The 19,203-nt window shown below is 41.0% G+C and overlaps 1 protein-coding gene across 1 annotated transcript in view; it reads right to left on the reverse strand.

Moving 5' to 3' along the window:
- The window catches only part of LOC138299367 (glyoxylate reductase/hydroxypyruvate reductase-like), a 166,350-nt gene extending 151,876 nt beyond the window's left edge, over window positions 1–14,474 (reverse strand). The window contains exon 1 of the mRNA XM_069237591.1: window positions 14,278–14,474. Within this exon, the coding sequence (XP_069093692.1) occupies window positions 14,278–14,459 (182 nt within the window). The 5' untranslated portion in view covers window positions 14,460–14,474. The remainder of the gene's footprint in view (window positions 1–14,277) is intronic.
- Window positions 14,475–19,203: the final 4,729 nt, after the last annotated feature.

Genomic DNA, 19,203 nt, shown 5'->3' on the forward strand with positions numbered 1-19,203 from the left:
ATGAGATGCAAGGTAGGCGTTCCCGTGCAAAAAATGACTCTATGGCCTTAACACCATATTTAGGGGCATATTTATACTCTGCGGCATATTTATACTCTGTTTGCACCGAATTAGTGTCATTTTTTTTTACTCTAATTCGGTGCAAAACTAACTCCATATTTATACTTTGGTGCTAGACCCATCTAGAACCAAGGCCCTGATTTAAACCTTTTTTGCACCACATTAACGTCATTTTATGACACAAAAGTGGCGCAAACTTACAAAATATTGGCCCTTACTTATACTTTTTGCTGCAAAACTGCACTAACTCAGTTTTGCACCAAAAAGTTGAGCACCGGCTTGCACCATTTCTGTGCACCAGCCGGGCACCATATTTATGGAATTGTGCAAGCTGGTGCAAAGGGTAGGCTAGAGTTTTAAAAAATGACTTCAGTCGGGTGGGGCTGGCAGTATAGAAGAAGAGGGTTTAGCACCAAAAAATGGCTTTAGGCAGGTTAGAGCAAAAAACAATGACTCTAACCAGATTAGCGTCATTTTATGGTGCTAAACCTACCATGCCACATGACTCCTGCCTTAGAAAAGGCAGGAGTCATGCCCACCACCCCAGTGGCCAGCACAGAGGACAGGGGTCCCCTGGGCATGGCCATTGCACCCGGTGCCATGTATGGGGGCCCATTTCAGGGCCCCCTATGGCACTTTCAAAAATAAAATGCACTTACCTGTACTTACCTGGGATGGGGTCCCCCATCCTCGCAGTCCCTCTAGTGTGGGTGGGGGTGCCCCTAGGGCCTAGGGAGGGCACCTCTGGGCTTATTCCATGGTGTTCCACCATGGAAATAGGGCCACAGGTCCCCTAACACCTGCCCTGACCCAGGTCTTAAAAAATGGGGCAAAGCAAGCTTTGCCCCATTTTTTTACCCTTCCTCCCTCCCTTGCACCATTTTTACATGGGAGTATAAATATGGTGTTAAGGCCATAGAGTCATTTTTTTGCACGGGAACGCCTACCTTGCATCTCATTAAGGCAAGGTAGGTTTCCACTTCCAAAAAATGACTTTAACTCCATAAATTTGGTGCTAGACAGGTCTAGCACCAAAGTATAAATATGGAGTTAGTTTTGCACTGAATTAGAGTTTAAAAAAATGACGCTAATTCAGTGCAAACAGAGTATAAATACGCTCCTTAGTGTCAAAAAATTATGCTAATCTGGTCAGAATCATTTATTTTGACTCAAAACTGCCTAACGTCATTTTTTTTAAGCTAGCCTACCCTTTGCACCGGCTTGCACCATTCCATAAATATGGTGCCCAGCTGGTGCTAAAAAATGGTGCAAGCCGGTGCAAAACTTTTTGGGGCAAAACTGCCTTAGTGCAGTTTTGCACCAAAAAGTATAAATAAGGCCCTTGATGTTTACAGAGCATTTTGAGTAAGAAAAAAAAGCACATGGATCAATGCAGGCCACACCACCCTGGGCTATCCTGGTCCTTTAGTTATCAGAAGTACCTGGGCTTGGTAGTCTACCATCCTTCATGGGACCATAGAGGAAACTGAGATTTCTCTTGGTATAATTTATACAGATGGGTTTTCAGACAGGAGGTAAACTTTCTTATTCTATCTCACTGGAGAGCAGAAGGATTGCCTAAGGGAGGAGATATGGCTGTAGTCCCATGCAAGGACGGACTAGCCCATGACCCAATTCCTTCTTTGGAATCCAATACATGGTGTCTAGTAGGCTTTTTTACCTACTTGGGTGTAAAGATTAGAGGAATTGATAGACTGTTTGATGGCCTCTGGGGCGGCAGAGTGGGGGTTGAGCTCAATGCCAGGACAGACAAGCCTTCCCTCACAGTCCTTTTCTCTGGACTCGAATCCCTGTTGTTTAGTGGGAATTTTGCCCTACTGGAGCGAGATGTCTTGTGGTAAAATCTCTAATCTACCCGAGGGGTCAGAAAAATGGTTTGGAGTTTGGGGGTTGCAGGGTGTGGCCTGAAGCTGGGATGGGCAGGCTCTCAACCCCATTCTTTTAGTAAAATATTTTACTCTGTTGGCCTAGTATGCTTTCTGCACCCCTGGGATGAGCCAATATGAGTAAACCCCCAAACTGCACCTCCAGAAGGGCAGCAAGACAGCAAGACTTATACAGGCTTAGGCTGGTGCGGGAAGTATGGCCTCTGCATCACTGGCACTACCCCTTAAAAAAATACCTAGTGGTTCAGTTGATGGATCTTGCTTGAGACACCCTCCTGTGGCATTCTCAAAGCATGGATCTACAAAGAGAGGCACCATGGTAAAGGGTTGTAGGTCAGATTACCAAGAACAAAAATATTGACATACCATAATATTGCGTCAAAATATTGTTTACAGAAATATTGAGTTTACATAAGTTGTAAACTCCCAAGCAATTGAGTCAAAAAATCCTGAAATAGGATATTGCCAAAAAAAAGGCAAGTTTATTAAGAAGTCATATTTACACAATTACAATGAATTCATTTCAAATTTTAAAATGCTAAAAACTATAATTGAAAAGTTAATTTTATTCAATGAAATGAATTAAGTATACATATTTTATATGTATGCTTATATATTTTAAAATATATAAAAACAATTCACAATTGAACAAACATTAAAGTAACTATATTAATAACATAAAAGCGAAAGTTAACAAACATGTATGTAACTCAGTGTCAGTATTAAAATTGATATAAAATAATTTTAATTAATACTGTAAGTTAAATATATAAACAACATATATCTAATGTCATATATATCTGTACATATTTATGCACACATTTAAAATATAAAAAAGTATTTAAACCATTTAAAATACACTAATTAGACGAACAATAACTCAAAAATTAGAATTATCAAACATATTAAAACATATTACTCTTAAGTGAAACAATAAAATGAATATCTAAATGAACAAATGATTATTTAAAATAAAATAATATAAATGTTAAAGAAAAATATTTACAAAATAACAATAAAAAAAATCAAAAATAAGCAACACTAGCAAAATTGTTGAAATGAAAGGAGTCAAATTGACTTCTTTAAAAAAGCAGGAAAAGTGTTGGACTTTGAAGAGGTTAAATTTACTAGTTCCACTCCATTGTAAACAGCAGCAGGGAAATTGTCGGACTTTGGAAGGGTTAGATGTATTATTCCCTCTGCCATTTCAGAAACAGTAGGGAAAGTGATGGGCTTTGGAGGGGTTAGATTTACTGTTCCCATTCGAAACAGATGATCGTTTGAGTCAAAATTGCATTTAATTTCTCCTTCAGGCCTCTTTGTTAAGTGTTTTCTGTTGGTGAGTGTGGTCATTTAAGTCACTCAGTACCTCACAGATGTTGCAAAATTGCAGGCCCACTTCTTTGTTAGTGCCATGTACAGTTTCTTTTAGCTTCAAAATCTCTTTACCATAGGCTAACCTTAGATCCCACTATGGTTTTCAGCTTGAAGGAAGCAAATGTATGACCCTGCAGACTGAGACTAAGGTGTGGCAAATCATAGAGTATTGAATAAAATGTGTGACCCACAGCTTTTCCAGCAAGTAATCTGCTGGATGATAAATAGAAGAGCCTCATAAACTGAAAGCCTTCACCAGGTGGTTGCCTTCTTACGTTTTGACTGGTGTTAGATGATGGCTCGCACCCACAATATTTCTCTGGTTGTCACCATTGCTGGGTGATGGCGTGCATGTGCTGAGGGATTGTGTGAACATCATTTCTATAATCCAGGACAGATGACCTTGAGGAATAACCAATTGCTAAAGCTGTTTCTGCATGCTAAAGGAGACAAATTGGGTCGCAACAGCTTACATATGAGTGAAAAGGACACTTATGGATGGTGAAGGTGTAGCTGGCAAGAGCTGATCTCCATGCTTGATCTTCTCTCACCAGGAAGATGTCATAAATTGATTGCAGTTGCTCTGATCTGATGCAAACTAGGGCTCACCACTGAGATCCAGTTTCAAAAGAGATATACAGATTGATGAAAGGACAGATGAATGAGATGGTTACGCTGATTTAGAGAATCCACAGTAATAAAGAGGAGGTCAACCATCTATTAGAAGACATGCAACAGATTAGAATAATGTTTTCAGAGACTCCTGTGTTTTAGATTAGTGTGATGACTGTATCAATCACCTATGCGAAGACCATCGACAAATGAAGGGCATATTTGAAGCTCCTGATGGGTCAGATGTCAGATGATTCTGCACACACTTCTAATTTATTTGTCACTTATCTTATAGGCACTAGACATCGCAACAGATAGGGTGCAGAGGGTGTGCCCACTAACATGCATTGACCCAAGATCCACAAGTCTATTAAACAACAGAATACTACCTCCATCTAGGATCCACCCATTTGGGTCATCAGGATGTGCTGACTTTAAAACCACAAAACAGCACTGGCAAAGCCAAAAGGTCTTGCCTCTAAAGGTTGATTCTGGAATTATTGGTTTTACCAATACTAATTTCGAATAGCATCAGCAGAAAAAAAGCCACGACGTATGCACATGCATGTGTGTCTTTGGTTGTATGTTTTTTGTTTATAAGTAAAATCATACAGAGATGGCCAACAGTGCATCACAATTTATGTTTTTTCTAATGAAATAAGCATTTCATGATGGTTGCCACTGGTGAGCTGCATGTGCTGTAATGCTCTGACTAGGAAACTCATCTTTTCACAGCAGAAGTCCAGATGCTCAAATCAAAACACTTCCCACAGTATTTTTTTTTCTTGTACCAGAAAAAAGAAATGTGGGGTTGGGATCTACTTTCCACTTGTGATTTAGAACCAATTACATGACATGCAGGATGGGTTATTCATGATTAAAGATTATTCAGGTGGTGTGGTTTTAACAAACACCACTTACATGGTTCATGTATTGTCCTTAACTCGGTCCTCATTGAACTATTGGCAACAATTTCGACTTCTTTTGTAGGGCAAATTAGTTGTGTCAGGAGACATCAAATCTAAATTGTGAGCCCTACGTTAGAAAACTCCTGCTAAGACATATATGGGTCCAAAATAACTATTATATATGATCCCTCGGTAATCCTTCTTGACAATTACGGGAGGACCATACAGAAATTGTCAGAGGCTATAGACCGCTGGATCAAACTGCCCCTTTTCTTACTTGGATGGATTGCCATAATGAAGATAGTGGTACTCCTGTGCTTCCTATTCCTATTTCAAAATATCCCGTTGCTACTTCCGAAGACAAGTTGGCATGGGCGGGCAAACAACCAAGGGGTATAGTTATACTTTTTGGTGCAAAACTGCACTAATGCAGTTTTGCATCAAAAAGCTTTGCACCGGCTTGCACCCTTCTTGAGCACCAGCCAGGCATATTTATGGAATGGTGCAAGCCGGCACAAAGGGTAGGCTAGCATAAAGAAAATGACGTTAGCCGGGTGGGGGTGGCGGTATGGGAGAAGGAGGTTTTGCACCATAATTACGTTAGGCAGGTTAGAGTAAAAAACAATTACCCTAACCAGCTTAGCGTCATTTTCTCATGCAAAACCGTCCATACCACATGACTCTTGTCTTAGAAAAGACAGGAGTTATGCTCACCACCCCAAAGGCCAGCACAGGGAACCAGGGTCCTCTGGGCATGGCCATTGCACCCAGTGCCATGTATGGGGGGCATTTCAGGGCCCCCAATGGCACTTAAAAAAATACTTACCAGTACTTACCTATACTTACCTGGGATGGGGTCCCCCATCCTCCACTGTCCCTCTGGTGTGGGTTGGGGTGTCCCCGGGGAGGGCACCCGTGGGCTTATTCTATGGTGTTCCACCATGGAAATAGGCCCAGAGGTCCCCTAATGCCTGCCTTGACCCAGGTGTTAAATAATGGTGCAAAGCAAGCTTTGCACCATTATTTGACCCCTCCTCCCCCAATGCGTGATTTTAGCATGGGGATCAATATGGAGCTAATGCCATAGAGTCATTTTTTGCACCGGAACGCCTACCTTGCATCTCATTGACGCAAGGTAGGTTTCCACATCCCAAAAATGACTTTAACTCCATAACTTTGGCGCTAGATGGGTCTAGCGCCAAAGTACGAATATTTAGTTAGTTTTGCACCAAATGTGCTTAAGAAAAGATGCAAATCAGTGCAAAACAAGTATAAATATGCCCCCTAGAGTCCATTGGGAGGTGCTCACACTGCCTCATGATAAGTGCGGACTTAAAGCTCCAGACTTAGAAACGTATTACAGAGCAGCACAATGCATGTTTCCACACTACTGGATAGATGGGCCACAAGACATACCTCACTTGTACATGAAGTGAGATGCCTCCGACCTCCATTCTTGACCTTACATGTTGTTCACTCCCTCCAAGTGTCGATATGGCACCATCGACTCACTGAATACCACGATACATGCATGGCACAGTCTCATGGTTGGTCAAGCAAGCTCTTTACTTAATTCCCCATACACAAAGATAGCCTGGTGCTCCTGGTTCCCTATTAGTCAGGAGAAGGGTGCACAGCATGCTTTTCATGGCCTAGGCATTGACACCATGGACGACTTTTTCCAAGATGGCAAAATGCAAACCTGGGAGTCTGTGATAGAACACAGGGAAAAGCCTGCTGCAGTTACCAGATATCACTACCATAGAAAAAGGCTTGTCCTATGGTACTGTTAGGAGATGAGCTCTTAGAAGCCCTGACATGCTGGCACTCACCACACTGATAAAAGAAAAGACACCTTGTAAGCTGGTGGTGACACTATACACCTTTGCATCGGAAGCCCATAGACCCAAACCAACTAAAGTCCGGCAGAAGTTGCACAGAGATCTGGGTGTTGTCCTTACAGACGCCCAGTGGACATACTGCTGTTCTGTAGTAATGTCCATTACCTCAAATGGCAGGCACAGGTTAATATACTTTAAATACTTTAACACAATATATTAAACCTCGGACTGCCTATTTCGTTATGGCCTCCGGGAAACAACGGAGTGTCCATGGTTGGTATGGGTGATGATGTTTTTTTACACATTGCATGGGGTTACCTGGGTATACACTAATTCTGGGTAGCTGTATTTAAAGAATTGGAACTCATAACTGATGTGAACGTGGACACCTTGCCTCTGCTAGCTCTACTGGGCTACGACAAGGACATTAATGGTGGGGTCAGACGCTTGACGGCTATGGGACTACTACTAGCAAAGCACAGAGTGGCTATGCAATGGGATCGGGACCTCCTGAAATCCCTACCGGACCGGCATGCAGACATGGCATATTGCATCCCTCAGACCGACTCATACAATGAACGTATCCCAACACAAAATAATCCCCAAAATTACTGGGGCCACTATCAGAATTACCTAGTAGGTAAAGAGAATGGGGAGGTGGATGGAGAGGCAATTACTCCAGCAAATGGAGATAATGGCAGCACCGGTGATAGTCCACATGGTACAGAGTGCTCCACCCAAACCTGGACGGATTATACATGATTCCTTTTGAAGTGTTCTGCTATGCGCATTCAATGTATTGTACGCTAAATGATGTTGTACTTCACAGGTAGACCGAGTGGACTCATGACATGCAGTATGCAACAGAATTCCCCACCTGATATGCTCACATCTTGTACGTGGCAGCAGAGTTGGGACTGTCTGGATGACTTGAACATTTTATTTGTTGTTTAGTTTGTACTTTTGTTGGTGCCTTAATATAGGAAAAGTAAAAATGATAAACAAAATTATTATATACATACAGCAAATATGACAGGCCAGGAAACAGGGCAAATCAGAAGAAGACTTAGGTTTCATTTGAATTATGCCTTCTGACATTTCTTTTTTTAAAATACAAGACCTTCACCAATAGCAGTGGCATGCTTCATCCTTGGGTCTACTCTTCACCAAGATGAAAACTTTACAATGCTTGGGTGGGCTCCTATGTAGGAGCTCTTATATGGAGCCATTTTCCCATGAAGATGTAGTGCTAGCACTATATCTGCAGTTGTTGCAGCCCGGGACTAAAGTGTGATCAAAAACTGCTGAGATTACCTAATGGTAGACAAATATTTTTTTAATGTGTCCTATAGTAAAATTAAACACACCACCAGAAAACGAGGGATTTGATTATCTTTCTTGTTTTTGGGTCAACCTGTTTGTGCCACAAAACAAGAGCCTCGTACTGGGGCCTGTGGTTTTCATCAGGAGCAGGATCCCTATTAATCTACCCATTCCTCAACTAATTGTGTGTAGGGTAAATCTACTGTTTCTTAGTTAGCGCGCATCCAAAATGAGCTCTTGAGCCAGCAGTGAGGTTTGTATTATACTCAAAATATAATAAGGAACAATGAAAGATAGTGCTGAGGTGGCCCAATTTGGATATTCTGTTACAAGGCACCGCCCGAGGAGAGGTTGTCATCAAAATGTGCACTGTTTGTTCTATTATATATCTAAAATCTCTGTTACGGCATTGTGGCAGTCACCACTGAGTAATTATGACCACGTATTCTTAGAAAATTGATGTTTTGGTTTCCTAATAACTTTGGTAGCATTTAACGAATCATCACAAAATGTTCCCCCCAAAAAGTCACATCCACCTCAGCTCTTTCTTGGAAAGTATCCGGGTGATACGTCAAGCAGGGGGCCCACAAAAAGGGGGGGTCCCAAAACACATTTTCCCTATGCAATTTTCTATAGGAATATTAGACACAGCTACAGCCAAACCGACTAAATGGAATTACACCAATTTTGGCAGAAAGCGAGATCTCCACCCAGAAAGTGTGTTTCTGGTAATTTGGTGTAAATCCATTCAGTAGTTTTTGAGAAAATAGGTTTCAAAATGGATGCATATATCATCCAACAGTAGGTCCGAGGATCCGAGGATTCAACTGATCATAAAATGTGATCTGATTGGCTGCTACCACAATAACAAAGATGTGGCGGCAGCCATTTTAGGAATCTGGGACTCAATCCTTGCCCTTTAGAAAGAATTAAATAAACATATGGGGGTCCAGGGTAGTGATAACCTGCCACCTAAGCCTAGTGGGGTGGGGGAGGGATCCATTTTGTGGAGCAGGACAGTGATTCTGTGGCCCTGTTAACAAAAATGCAAGCTCCTGCCCTTTTAATATCTAAGCCCCTATGGTGTGCCATGGCCTGGGGTGTTGGCACAGTGTTTTTAATTGGGGAGGAGGGCTTGTGCTACCTTTCCCTAAACTTCTTGAGGCCCCGGAGACCCCATCCCCCAGGTCGATATCATAATGGGGGGGAGCGCAGCACAATTGGTACTGTTTGGGGAGCTGGCAGAGGATGCAGGGGCATTGGGGTTCAGCGCCAATGATACAAGTACAATCTCCAGCTCCCACAAAATTCCCCAAAGGGTGCTGGCTGGGGAGCCAGCAGGGGGCACAGGGGCCTTTTACCTCCCCCAACAGGTTCCCTACTTTAAAACAAGTGTATGTGTCCCGGTGGGACCATGACACCCAAACAAGAAAAACAGGGAAAACAAGAACAATAAACGGGCAGCTCACGGGTCTGGCAATGATCACCTCATAATCCCTGTGAGAGCTTTTTTGTCGTATGTTTGATCGTGGTGATGTCCCTAGAAGGGCCAGGGATACCACCAAGCATTTTTTAAATCTTCTTGAGAGGTACAGGAAGCACAGCAGCCCCCCAGCAACATTAACAAAAACATGGCAAGTCTCCTAGGTCATTGAATCCATGCCAGAGGAGATCTTACCAATTTTTTCAAAAGCACTCTTTGATGGAACAGTATGCTTTTCAGCTGGAGTGCATATTAAACAAAGACTCAAAAAAATATTTATTGTTTTTATTAAAACCACATTATTGAAATATGTTGTGACAATCAATATTAGTAAAATTGTAATTTGGGAATTTATCAAATATACATTTGATTATAGTTATTGGTGACTTTTTGATGAATCCAATCAATCTGCTTTATATATGTTAATGTGCGGATCCCTTGATTACACCAATAACCCCCCTGATTTTTATATCTTTCTGACTCTTTGACAAAGCTAGTAGGTCTTCCTTACAGACACAGTTTATAATGTTACATGCCATAGCTGTACGCCTCTGCTGGGGGTTGGGTGCATTGCCTGGCCGCAAGTGACTGTTCGTATCAGGGGGGTTGGCACTCTTAGTGGAATTGGGGAGAGCCTAGCATGAATGCTGGGGGTGGCGCACATGCACGGGTTGGGCGCAGACCCTACACCCAACCCTATGTCACATACCGTAAAGTAAATCTTACGTTACACTAAAAAAAACATAGAAATTCACAGAAATAACAAAGGACAACGTGATGCTAGATTTGGGAATTGTAATAACTTATATTCATTGAAAAAAATTAACAATTCACTAAACAAAACCAAATGTTAAAGGCATGTTATTGCTAGATGAAAATGTCAGTTATGATATGCAATTTTAAACAAACAAAACCACAGTAATTCATTAATTATAGTTATCTCAAGTAACTATAACTCACTGTCTACAGTAAATATAACTTGTACCCTTGCCATGCACTGATAAATACTGCCCATATTACATCACTCATGACATGTCCTATAACATAATTGATAACATCACTGCAACATCTAAAACTTGATCATGAACGACAAACCTGTGAATGGCAGAGGTGTGAGTTATAGTTATTTTAGGGCACTAGTTACATTTACTTGGACCTGGAAGAATAAGCTACCTGTTAATTTAGGTTGCTCTGAGTCAGTGGTTTAAGCAGATCACTATACTGGATTCCAGTACAGTGAGGTGACGGTGTCCTTCATGGCTTGGTCATGGCAGCCCACCCATGTCTGAAATCAGCTTATGGTGTCTTAAACACTGACGGTGGAAGGTTCTACCATAAGATTCCAGAAGCCACAGTTTCTGGCAGCTCCTCATCTCCCCTTGCTTCGACTCTAGAACACACACCAAAGTTATATTACATCATTCACTTTCTGCATTCCATAAACAAACTCAGACTTACACAGAATGAGGACACAGGATACCACACACCTCACTTTCTTACAAACAATAAAACAGTAGCCATTCCCTTTCATATAACGTACAAGGACAATCATTAATCGTCACTCAATCTTCAACATGTCCAGCTTACAAATTCACCCAACAACAATTTGTTACACTCTCCAGTACTCACACAGGAACAACAAATAGCAGCCACAGAAATTGAGGCTCCTCAAAGCTCACATCAAATAAACAAGACAACTATATTGTGACTACCATTGCACAAATGCCCAAGACATGCAAGTCTTGTGACCTCTCAGACATGAGGACCAATCACCACATATCTGTATGCTTTCAGTAATGCTTCAAAACATGTATGCACACATGACATATAGTCATGGATGCCCAGCCATGTAACACCCAGGGCACTGCACCCACAGGTTTCCTTTGACAAAGGAATTTCCAGTCATCCACAGGTTTACACATTAAAGACAAAAAATAAAAATAAAAAAAACGTTTAACCATACATCACCTCAACTCAAAAATCCCTTGATCAATCTCCAACACAAGACTTGTTATCATACAGAATATCCTCAGATACCCACCTCACCTTACGAAAATATGCAGCAAACTCTCACACCTTCACTATCTCCCACAACCAACAGACACATCCCCCCAAGTACATGTCACTGCAACACACACACACACAAAAGTGCAGCCCAGCACTTCATTATGGCCCACACCCAGTCACAGCAGCTGCACAAACCAACATGACCAAGAGCTACACACAGTGCCTTTTAGAAACAACACCAGAGAAAGTCTGGAAGTCTTACGAACACAATGATGACAGCCTCAATTAGATGCATACTAAAAAATTGTTGACACAACTCAACCATAAAAAACGACTTCAGTCCAGCAATACAACCACATGCATCAGATCACTTCACAAAGTAAAGAAATACCTACCTACAACACACTAGAACTACATCAAAAAATCTCATTGAAAGGCAACGCTAACCAACTCTTTTGTTCACAGAGTGAATAAAACTGAATAACCACAAGGTAATCACAAATGTACTGTACCATACACCTAACAAATCTTCACATTCTTAGCCCATGTGCACTTAGGGCCTGATTTAGATGCCGACGGATGGGTTACTCCGTCACAAGGGTGGCGAACAGCTCGTCCACTAAAATATAAATCCCAGATAATATAATGGGATTTATATTTCATTAGGACGGGCTACCTGTCACCGTTGTGACGGAGTAACCCATCTGCCCACATCTAAATCAGACCTGGAGCTACTTACTTATGCCTCCTACCCCTTCTGGGGAATAGGCCATTAACCAGGACTCTCCAGCCACCTCTGTCCTGAGCTTTTCTTTCAGTCTGACTCCAGATGTAACCCATCTCTTGGCAGTCAGCCTCAAGACTAGGCTCCAGGTGTTTCTTGGCCTTCCTCCTTTCCTTTTCCCTTGAGGGTTCCAGTTATGGGCTTGCCTGGTTTTGTTTGATGTAGTCTTATGCAGGATGTGACCTATCCAGCCCTAGCGTGTTTACATAATATTTCCATGAGCAGCAAGTTGGAAAGTCTGCTGCCATAGGTAATTGTTGCTGATGGTGTTTGGTCAGTGTATTTGGAGGATTTTCCTCCGGTAGGTGTTACTGAACGTCTTGACTTTGTTGGTGGTGGTCACAATTGTCCTTCAAGTTTCTGCTCCATATAGAAGGACCAGTTTTACATTGGTATTATAAAGCCTGATCTTGGTTTGCAGTGTAAGGTCCTTGGAGCTCAAAATCTTCTTTATCTGATTGAGGGTAGCTTTTCCTTTGTTGATTTTGCCTTGATGTCTGTGTCTGTGTTTCCCTGCTGGCTTATGACACTGTCAAGATAGGTGAAGGCCTCAACCTCTTCCAGTGCATCACCTGCAAGAGTTACTGCAGTTGCATTTGTGCAAAACTCCTCTGCTACTATGGTGTGCCAGGTAAACTTGTAAGAATCATCAGGAACTCTTCCAAGGGAATGACCCGCAAGATGTCCATGTAGAAAAACACATGAGATCCTTCCAAGTGAGCACCTGAGACTGCCAAGGTTGTTTGACATTTCCTTTTCTCTTCCTGCTTCCCATAGATTGGGTCATGAGGACATCCACAGAAAGGAGAAAAACTGGGATCCAGTGAACATTTTGGACACAGCTTGATTACCTAGATTTTGGAAACGACCTGGCCCTACTCTCCCTTACGTATCTGCGGATGCAAGAGAAGACTGACAAGGTGGCAGCCACATCAGCACAACTTCACCTCAACATTCCCAGGGGAAAAGCCAAGATCCTGCAGGCTAACACTGTCAGTGCTCCATGTGTAAGTGTGACATGAACATGACCTTTCAGGAGTAAGATATTTTTACTCAAGAAGAAAATCTTTGAAAATTCTCATTATATTTTTAGGCTAAACATTTCTTACTTCCGGACGTGCATGAGTATCTTGCACCTAAGCCTGGAATAAGATACTAGAACCTTATTCTCAAAGGTGCCTCAGGGACAAAATGGGTGAGTGCATATGTTTTTTACACCACTAGGTCATTTTGATAATAAAGAAGGTGTTAAGATGCTGTGCGGCCCTTTAAGTAATAAAGATCACCCCTTCCCCATCTCCAGGGACCATTTCATCCTTTGGCCCCATGCAAATGAGCAACATTTTGCCTCTGCACCACCCTATTATAGATGTGGAGACAAGCGCAAAGGAGCTGTCAAGGGGGCGCACTGAGTGTGCTCTCCTAAATGGCACCCCTTGAAAGGACGGAAAGATGGTTCTAGTGCCTCTCCAGACATTTCATTACAGGCAGATACAGTGGCTCACTTCAACCACCTGAAGGGGATCTCTGTCCCCTACTTCCATTTCAATTGCACAGTAGTTGTGACCTGCTCAGGGAAAGGTGGACTGGATGCTATAAACGGCCAATCTGCCTTTGATTATTGAGTTGTCCCCCATGCAGGCAGGTGCAAGTTCTGGCTTTGCTGGGGGCAGCGCATTAGTTGTGATAGGATTCAGACCAGGGAAGTGTGGCCTATCTGTGACATGGGCATTTAAGTCAAAGAAAATGCTTTCTGATTCAAACCTGCATATAAGGTGTAACTCACAGCAAAGACGGGAATGAAACACATCCACTCATTGAACATACTTTGTGATCCAAGCCTGATATCAATGTGTAACACACATCACAGACAGATGCAAGACACATCTACTCATAAAAATGATTTGTGAATCAAGCCCTCAGTGTTCACCATTTCTTTCAAGAAGTATCTTACAGAACATGAATAATCACTCACATTCCTGATTGTTGAAGAATCTTTATGCCATCCGGTGGAATGCGCCTAGTCACATATACTCTCGGCAGGCGCTTCTCAGCAGCCTTCATTGCTTCCAGTCGGCAACAGGTGTGAATCTGCGAGAACAGGAGCAATTTCAGAGCCCTGAAATGAGAGACGTTCCTCATGGCACACCAGGACATATTCCAAACCGACCAGAGGACTTTGGATTGGGAGCCTGTGCCAGTTCAGTGAGCTCGCTGTTTATGCAAACATTGGGAGGATCCCTGATAAGGCCCTTTCATCCAATGCCTACCCAGCATGTTATTTTTACATAGTTGACCTTTTGTGACGCAGCTTGCACTTCAAAGTTTTAAAATGTGACTGACACGGGACACAGCAAACAGGACATAACTGCAAGGTGTTGTAATAGGCATTGTACATCATGCCAAAACCTGGAAAATGCAACATTGAAATAAGAAGAGATACAATGTTTTTGAATTATTTTGTTTAGTTTTCTCTCTTTAAGTTTTAATTATGGATTAATGTATTCGTGTTTGGCAGTGCAAGCAGCTAGCGATCGCTTCTCAAGGCTACTACTTTAAGAGACTGTAATCTGGGGTTTATAGTGGCGTCAGTTTGGTACTGATTTTTTTCAACCTACTGTACATTTTTTTTGTTCGTAAGTGACTAAAGTACCAAAAAGAGACACCGTGCCTTGTGCTTCATCAATCGATCGATCAATCAGACTGTATTTATAAAGCGCTGCTTGTCACCCGGGCGGGTATCCAGGCGCTGTGCTGCTGCGTCAGTCGAAGATGATTTATTTTTGAAGTACCATCGTTTCGTCTTGATGTGGCAATTACAGAGCACTAAAGTCTGTTTACAAGCAAGTCAACTATGATAAAGCTAGTCCAGTTGAGACTTGTCTTAACCTTACAAAATATCACTGCCAACTAACCAACACGGAGCAGATTGGCAGCTCTCACCATGCTCAGAAAGGCAATTTATACCAAAGAGTTGTGCTAAAATGGCGGCAGACGCCTTGGCATCCATTTTTAGAACTAACTCAAATTGCATCCCTCCTACTTTGGACACCTATAGATCTGGGATTTTAACCCTTTGACATAACATCTTTACATGGACCCCTCATTTATTCATTATTGAAAGCCGGGAGTCCCGCCTAAGCAGGTTGAACGATTTGAACCTCAAACAAATGCATACAACCGTATATAGAAGAACATATCAAACTATTGCACAACCTATAAGGTATTTCAAACAAAAACATATACGAAAATCGAAATATTATTGGGATTGTTGGAGCTTTGCAAAATATGGATTTCTTTCTAAAAGATAAAGCGATATGCAAGTGTTTAGCATAGATAGCATATCAGTTTGTCTTTTTTGCTCCTAAAGCACCCTCTGTTTTGGTGGCACATAACAGTTCTTCAGTTAAGGTCATCCATCTTCCATATTACTGTTTGCTGTACGTGCTTTGGTCCTACAAATAAAGCTAAAGATACCTACTTCATTTTTAGCCTTCAAATTCAAATTCCTTCACATTTATAGAGCGTTTTAAATTTTTAAGTGGCATATTTACAAGAAACTGGTGCGTCAGTGCAGGTGCGCCAGTTTTCTTGCGTTGCCCCTGCTCCACCTAACGACACCATGGGTGTGCCGTATTTAAAATACGGTGCACCACGGCAGTCGTTAGGCCAATAGCGACAACATTTTTGTTGTGGCTTTTCGCTGCACTAGCATCAAAACTTTTGACACTTGTGCAGCAAAGTGCAAGAAGGCCCATAGGTTTCTATGGGTGTGTCATCTTAACGCCTGCTTTCAGCAGGTGTTCAAAATGACACCAAAAATGGCGTAGTGAAATCTTGTAGATTTCACTGTGCAATTTTTGCAGGCTTCCTAGCGCCGGAACCCCCCCTTGCATACATTATGCCTGGTACAGGCATAATGTGGCACAAGGGGGTGGAAAGTGGTGCAATGCTAACATTGCGCCACTTTGTTAAAACGGCTCGGCAACAAAGCCTTCCTAACACCACATTAGCATAAAAAAATGACACTAATGTGATGCAGGAAGATACTAGTTGCTTTTAAATATGCCTCTAAGGTTTGCTTTTTTATGTGTATATAATTAATCTCCTAATATTATTTAATTTATTTAAACAGTTGTATATCCCCTTCGCGGACCAGAGGTTAAGAACCAATGCTAGAGATGTCAAGGTAGCTATATGTGGAGTTAAGTATAGTAAATCTTTATATACTTACCATCACAATATTTTGTTAGTTGATATTCTTTCTGGTTGTGATATTTTGGAAGCAGGATATTTAAAACTCAGTATTTTGGTAGTGTTACCGTGTCTGGCCTTATTTGGCTATTTATCTTTAATTTATAAGGGGACGTGTTAGAGGTTTGATGGACCTTTTGACTGCACTTAGAGTGAATCCCACCATAAGACTCAAATTCAATACCAATCAATAACAATAACAATAAATAGTATCAATAATCATTTGCAGTCAGTAACCTCACACACCATGACCCCCTTGGCCATGAATAACCACACCTTTATGTAAAAGTTAAAATGTTTATTTCCCTATATTAACAATGCTAATATCACGTAACTTAGTTTCAAAATCAGATGATACACATACAGAAACAACACTGGTTGACCAAATCTTCTAACAAATCTCAATTTAATCAATGCATGGATCACTACACATTCTAGAGTTACAGTACAAATCAGTAGCAAGAATAACCGTGCAATAGAAATAGCATACATTTAGATTCAGCAAAGAAACTTCATCAACTGTTGTTAATAATAAGCAAACATCTTCTGTGAGTCTTCTAGGTAACCTTCTGATTAGAATAGCATGTTTGGGCTTCATACAAAACAATTTAGTCAACACAAATTTGGAAAAATATCTAGCTATGACTCTATCAAAATTAGCAGTTGGTACCTAGAAACAAAAGACAAATTAAATCAAACAATAACATTTAGTTAATACCTCTCCTTGGTATGGATCAGCAAGCTCTGACTGTCTTCGTCAATTGGACATCTATTCGGTTAGCATCAGCATCGGACCACAAAAGGAAATGGTTCAGAACAGGGGACTCTAAGCTATCTGAACCATTTGTAAAGCATAGTCTAAGGATCAGCATTAAGCATCAAAAGTCTAAGCATTAAAGTTCAAGATAGAATTTTCTAAGTAAAGAATAATGAGCATGGAAGGTGAGAACGATCGGAATGGCGCTTCTCAGCAAAGGATTAAGAAAAAATGAGCCGTCCTCTCTGTGTGCAGTCGGGCATTGGTAAAAGAATATTATGTTTACATTTAGTCCAATGAAAATAGAACCTCAAATCTAAGATGTAACTTAACTGTCTTTCACATGTCGATGATTGGCTTCTCTTCTCCTGTTCCCATCATCGGACTCGCCACATAACAATTTTGTATCTCTCTGTCCTTCAGTCAGTGCATCCATTGCTAGCTCCTGGGAACATCGCTTTCACACACACTAAACTCTACAATGTATCGATGGCTAATACAGCATATTCTAGCAAGCAGTTCTCATGGTAAAGAAAGCATTTACTAGTGTTTGGTCAACACAGTGAAACAATGCAAGTATTCAATTTGCAAACAGCCATTTTATGTGAATCATTTAACCAGTACAACTTTACATGAGGCTGTGCAACTTGGCCCAAGACCTCGCTAACTAAAGGCCTACAATTTATAAAGCACATACAGAGTAGGTAATCATTAATATAACATACTATTTCATTAATTTAAACATGAGCACATCATATCACATTAATAAGCAATTAATAAGGACACTTCGTGATTACTGACTGGCACTCAAGTAGGCACATTTTCCAAGTTGTGCATTATTTTCTATATTAATTCATTTTCTATGCAGATTCAACATTCAGAAACCATGAATATTTATTAGTAAAAATTCAGCGTTCACTATTTCTCCACTGATGGCTAAATATGTCATCACACTTACATCTTCCACACACATTTTTGCTGTGCTAAAATTTGCCTTCCCTATCCCTTTTATTTCTTCGTTCCCTTTTCGAATTTCCTGAACAATTTTTCCATTTTGATTTCTTCCCTCCTCTGATCATTTTTCATTTTCTTCAATTTAATCTCATGATACAATTTACATATTCCCCATGCTCCAATTATGCAAATCACAATAATCAATATCCCTTGTAATATGTTCAATATTATCCCCTTTCCTAGATTGCCAAGCCAATTTACCATGGAAGCAAATTCTTTGCTAACCTTTCCAAACCTATAGTTCTTTTAGCTCTTTCAAATCAGCACTATCATTAGTCAGATTGCTAACAAAGCGTTTAATTTCTTTACTATTATCAGCAATAGATATTGCTAAAGGAATGTCTGACACAAGGCGGTTCCGAAGAGTCATAGATCTTACCGCAGCCATCTCTGTATCCATTAGGATCATGGCTCCTGAAAAATGTGTCAGCATGTTATCCACAATAGTAGACAACTTTAGAATTTTCAATGAATTGAGAACAACTCCTACTGAAGGAATGATTGTTCCAAATATGTCTCCAACTATGCCAGAATATGATTCTCGCTTTTGTCTAGTATGATGTAATTCAGTCATTTTAGGCAATTTACTCAAGTTCTCTATTTGAAATATCTTTGGGAAGACTATCCCCAAGTAACATGTGCCATACCATCCTCTTGGAAGACGGTAATATGCATTTGATCCACGGATGTAATAAACTCCAGGAATTGCCGGATCCTGTGCATTCAACATGTACGTCCATTTACTCTGAAACCAAAACATTTCTACATTCACTCGTTTCCACAAACAACGTCTCAGTTCTAGATTTAGGTCTATATACACAAAGCTTTCCTATGTGTTGCACATCCAAAGCTACCCTTTTTTGTGTGTCTTTAGCT

This window comes from Pleurodeles waltl, chromosome 1_2 (genome assembly GCF_031143425.1).
Source record: "Pleurodeles waltl isolate 20211129_DDA chromosome 1_2, aPleWal1.hap1.20221129, whole genome shotgun sequence".
NCBI lineage: Eukaryota > Metazoa > Chordata > Amphibia > Caudata > Salamandridae > Pleurodeles > Pleurodeles waltl.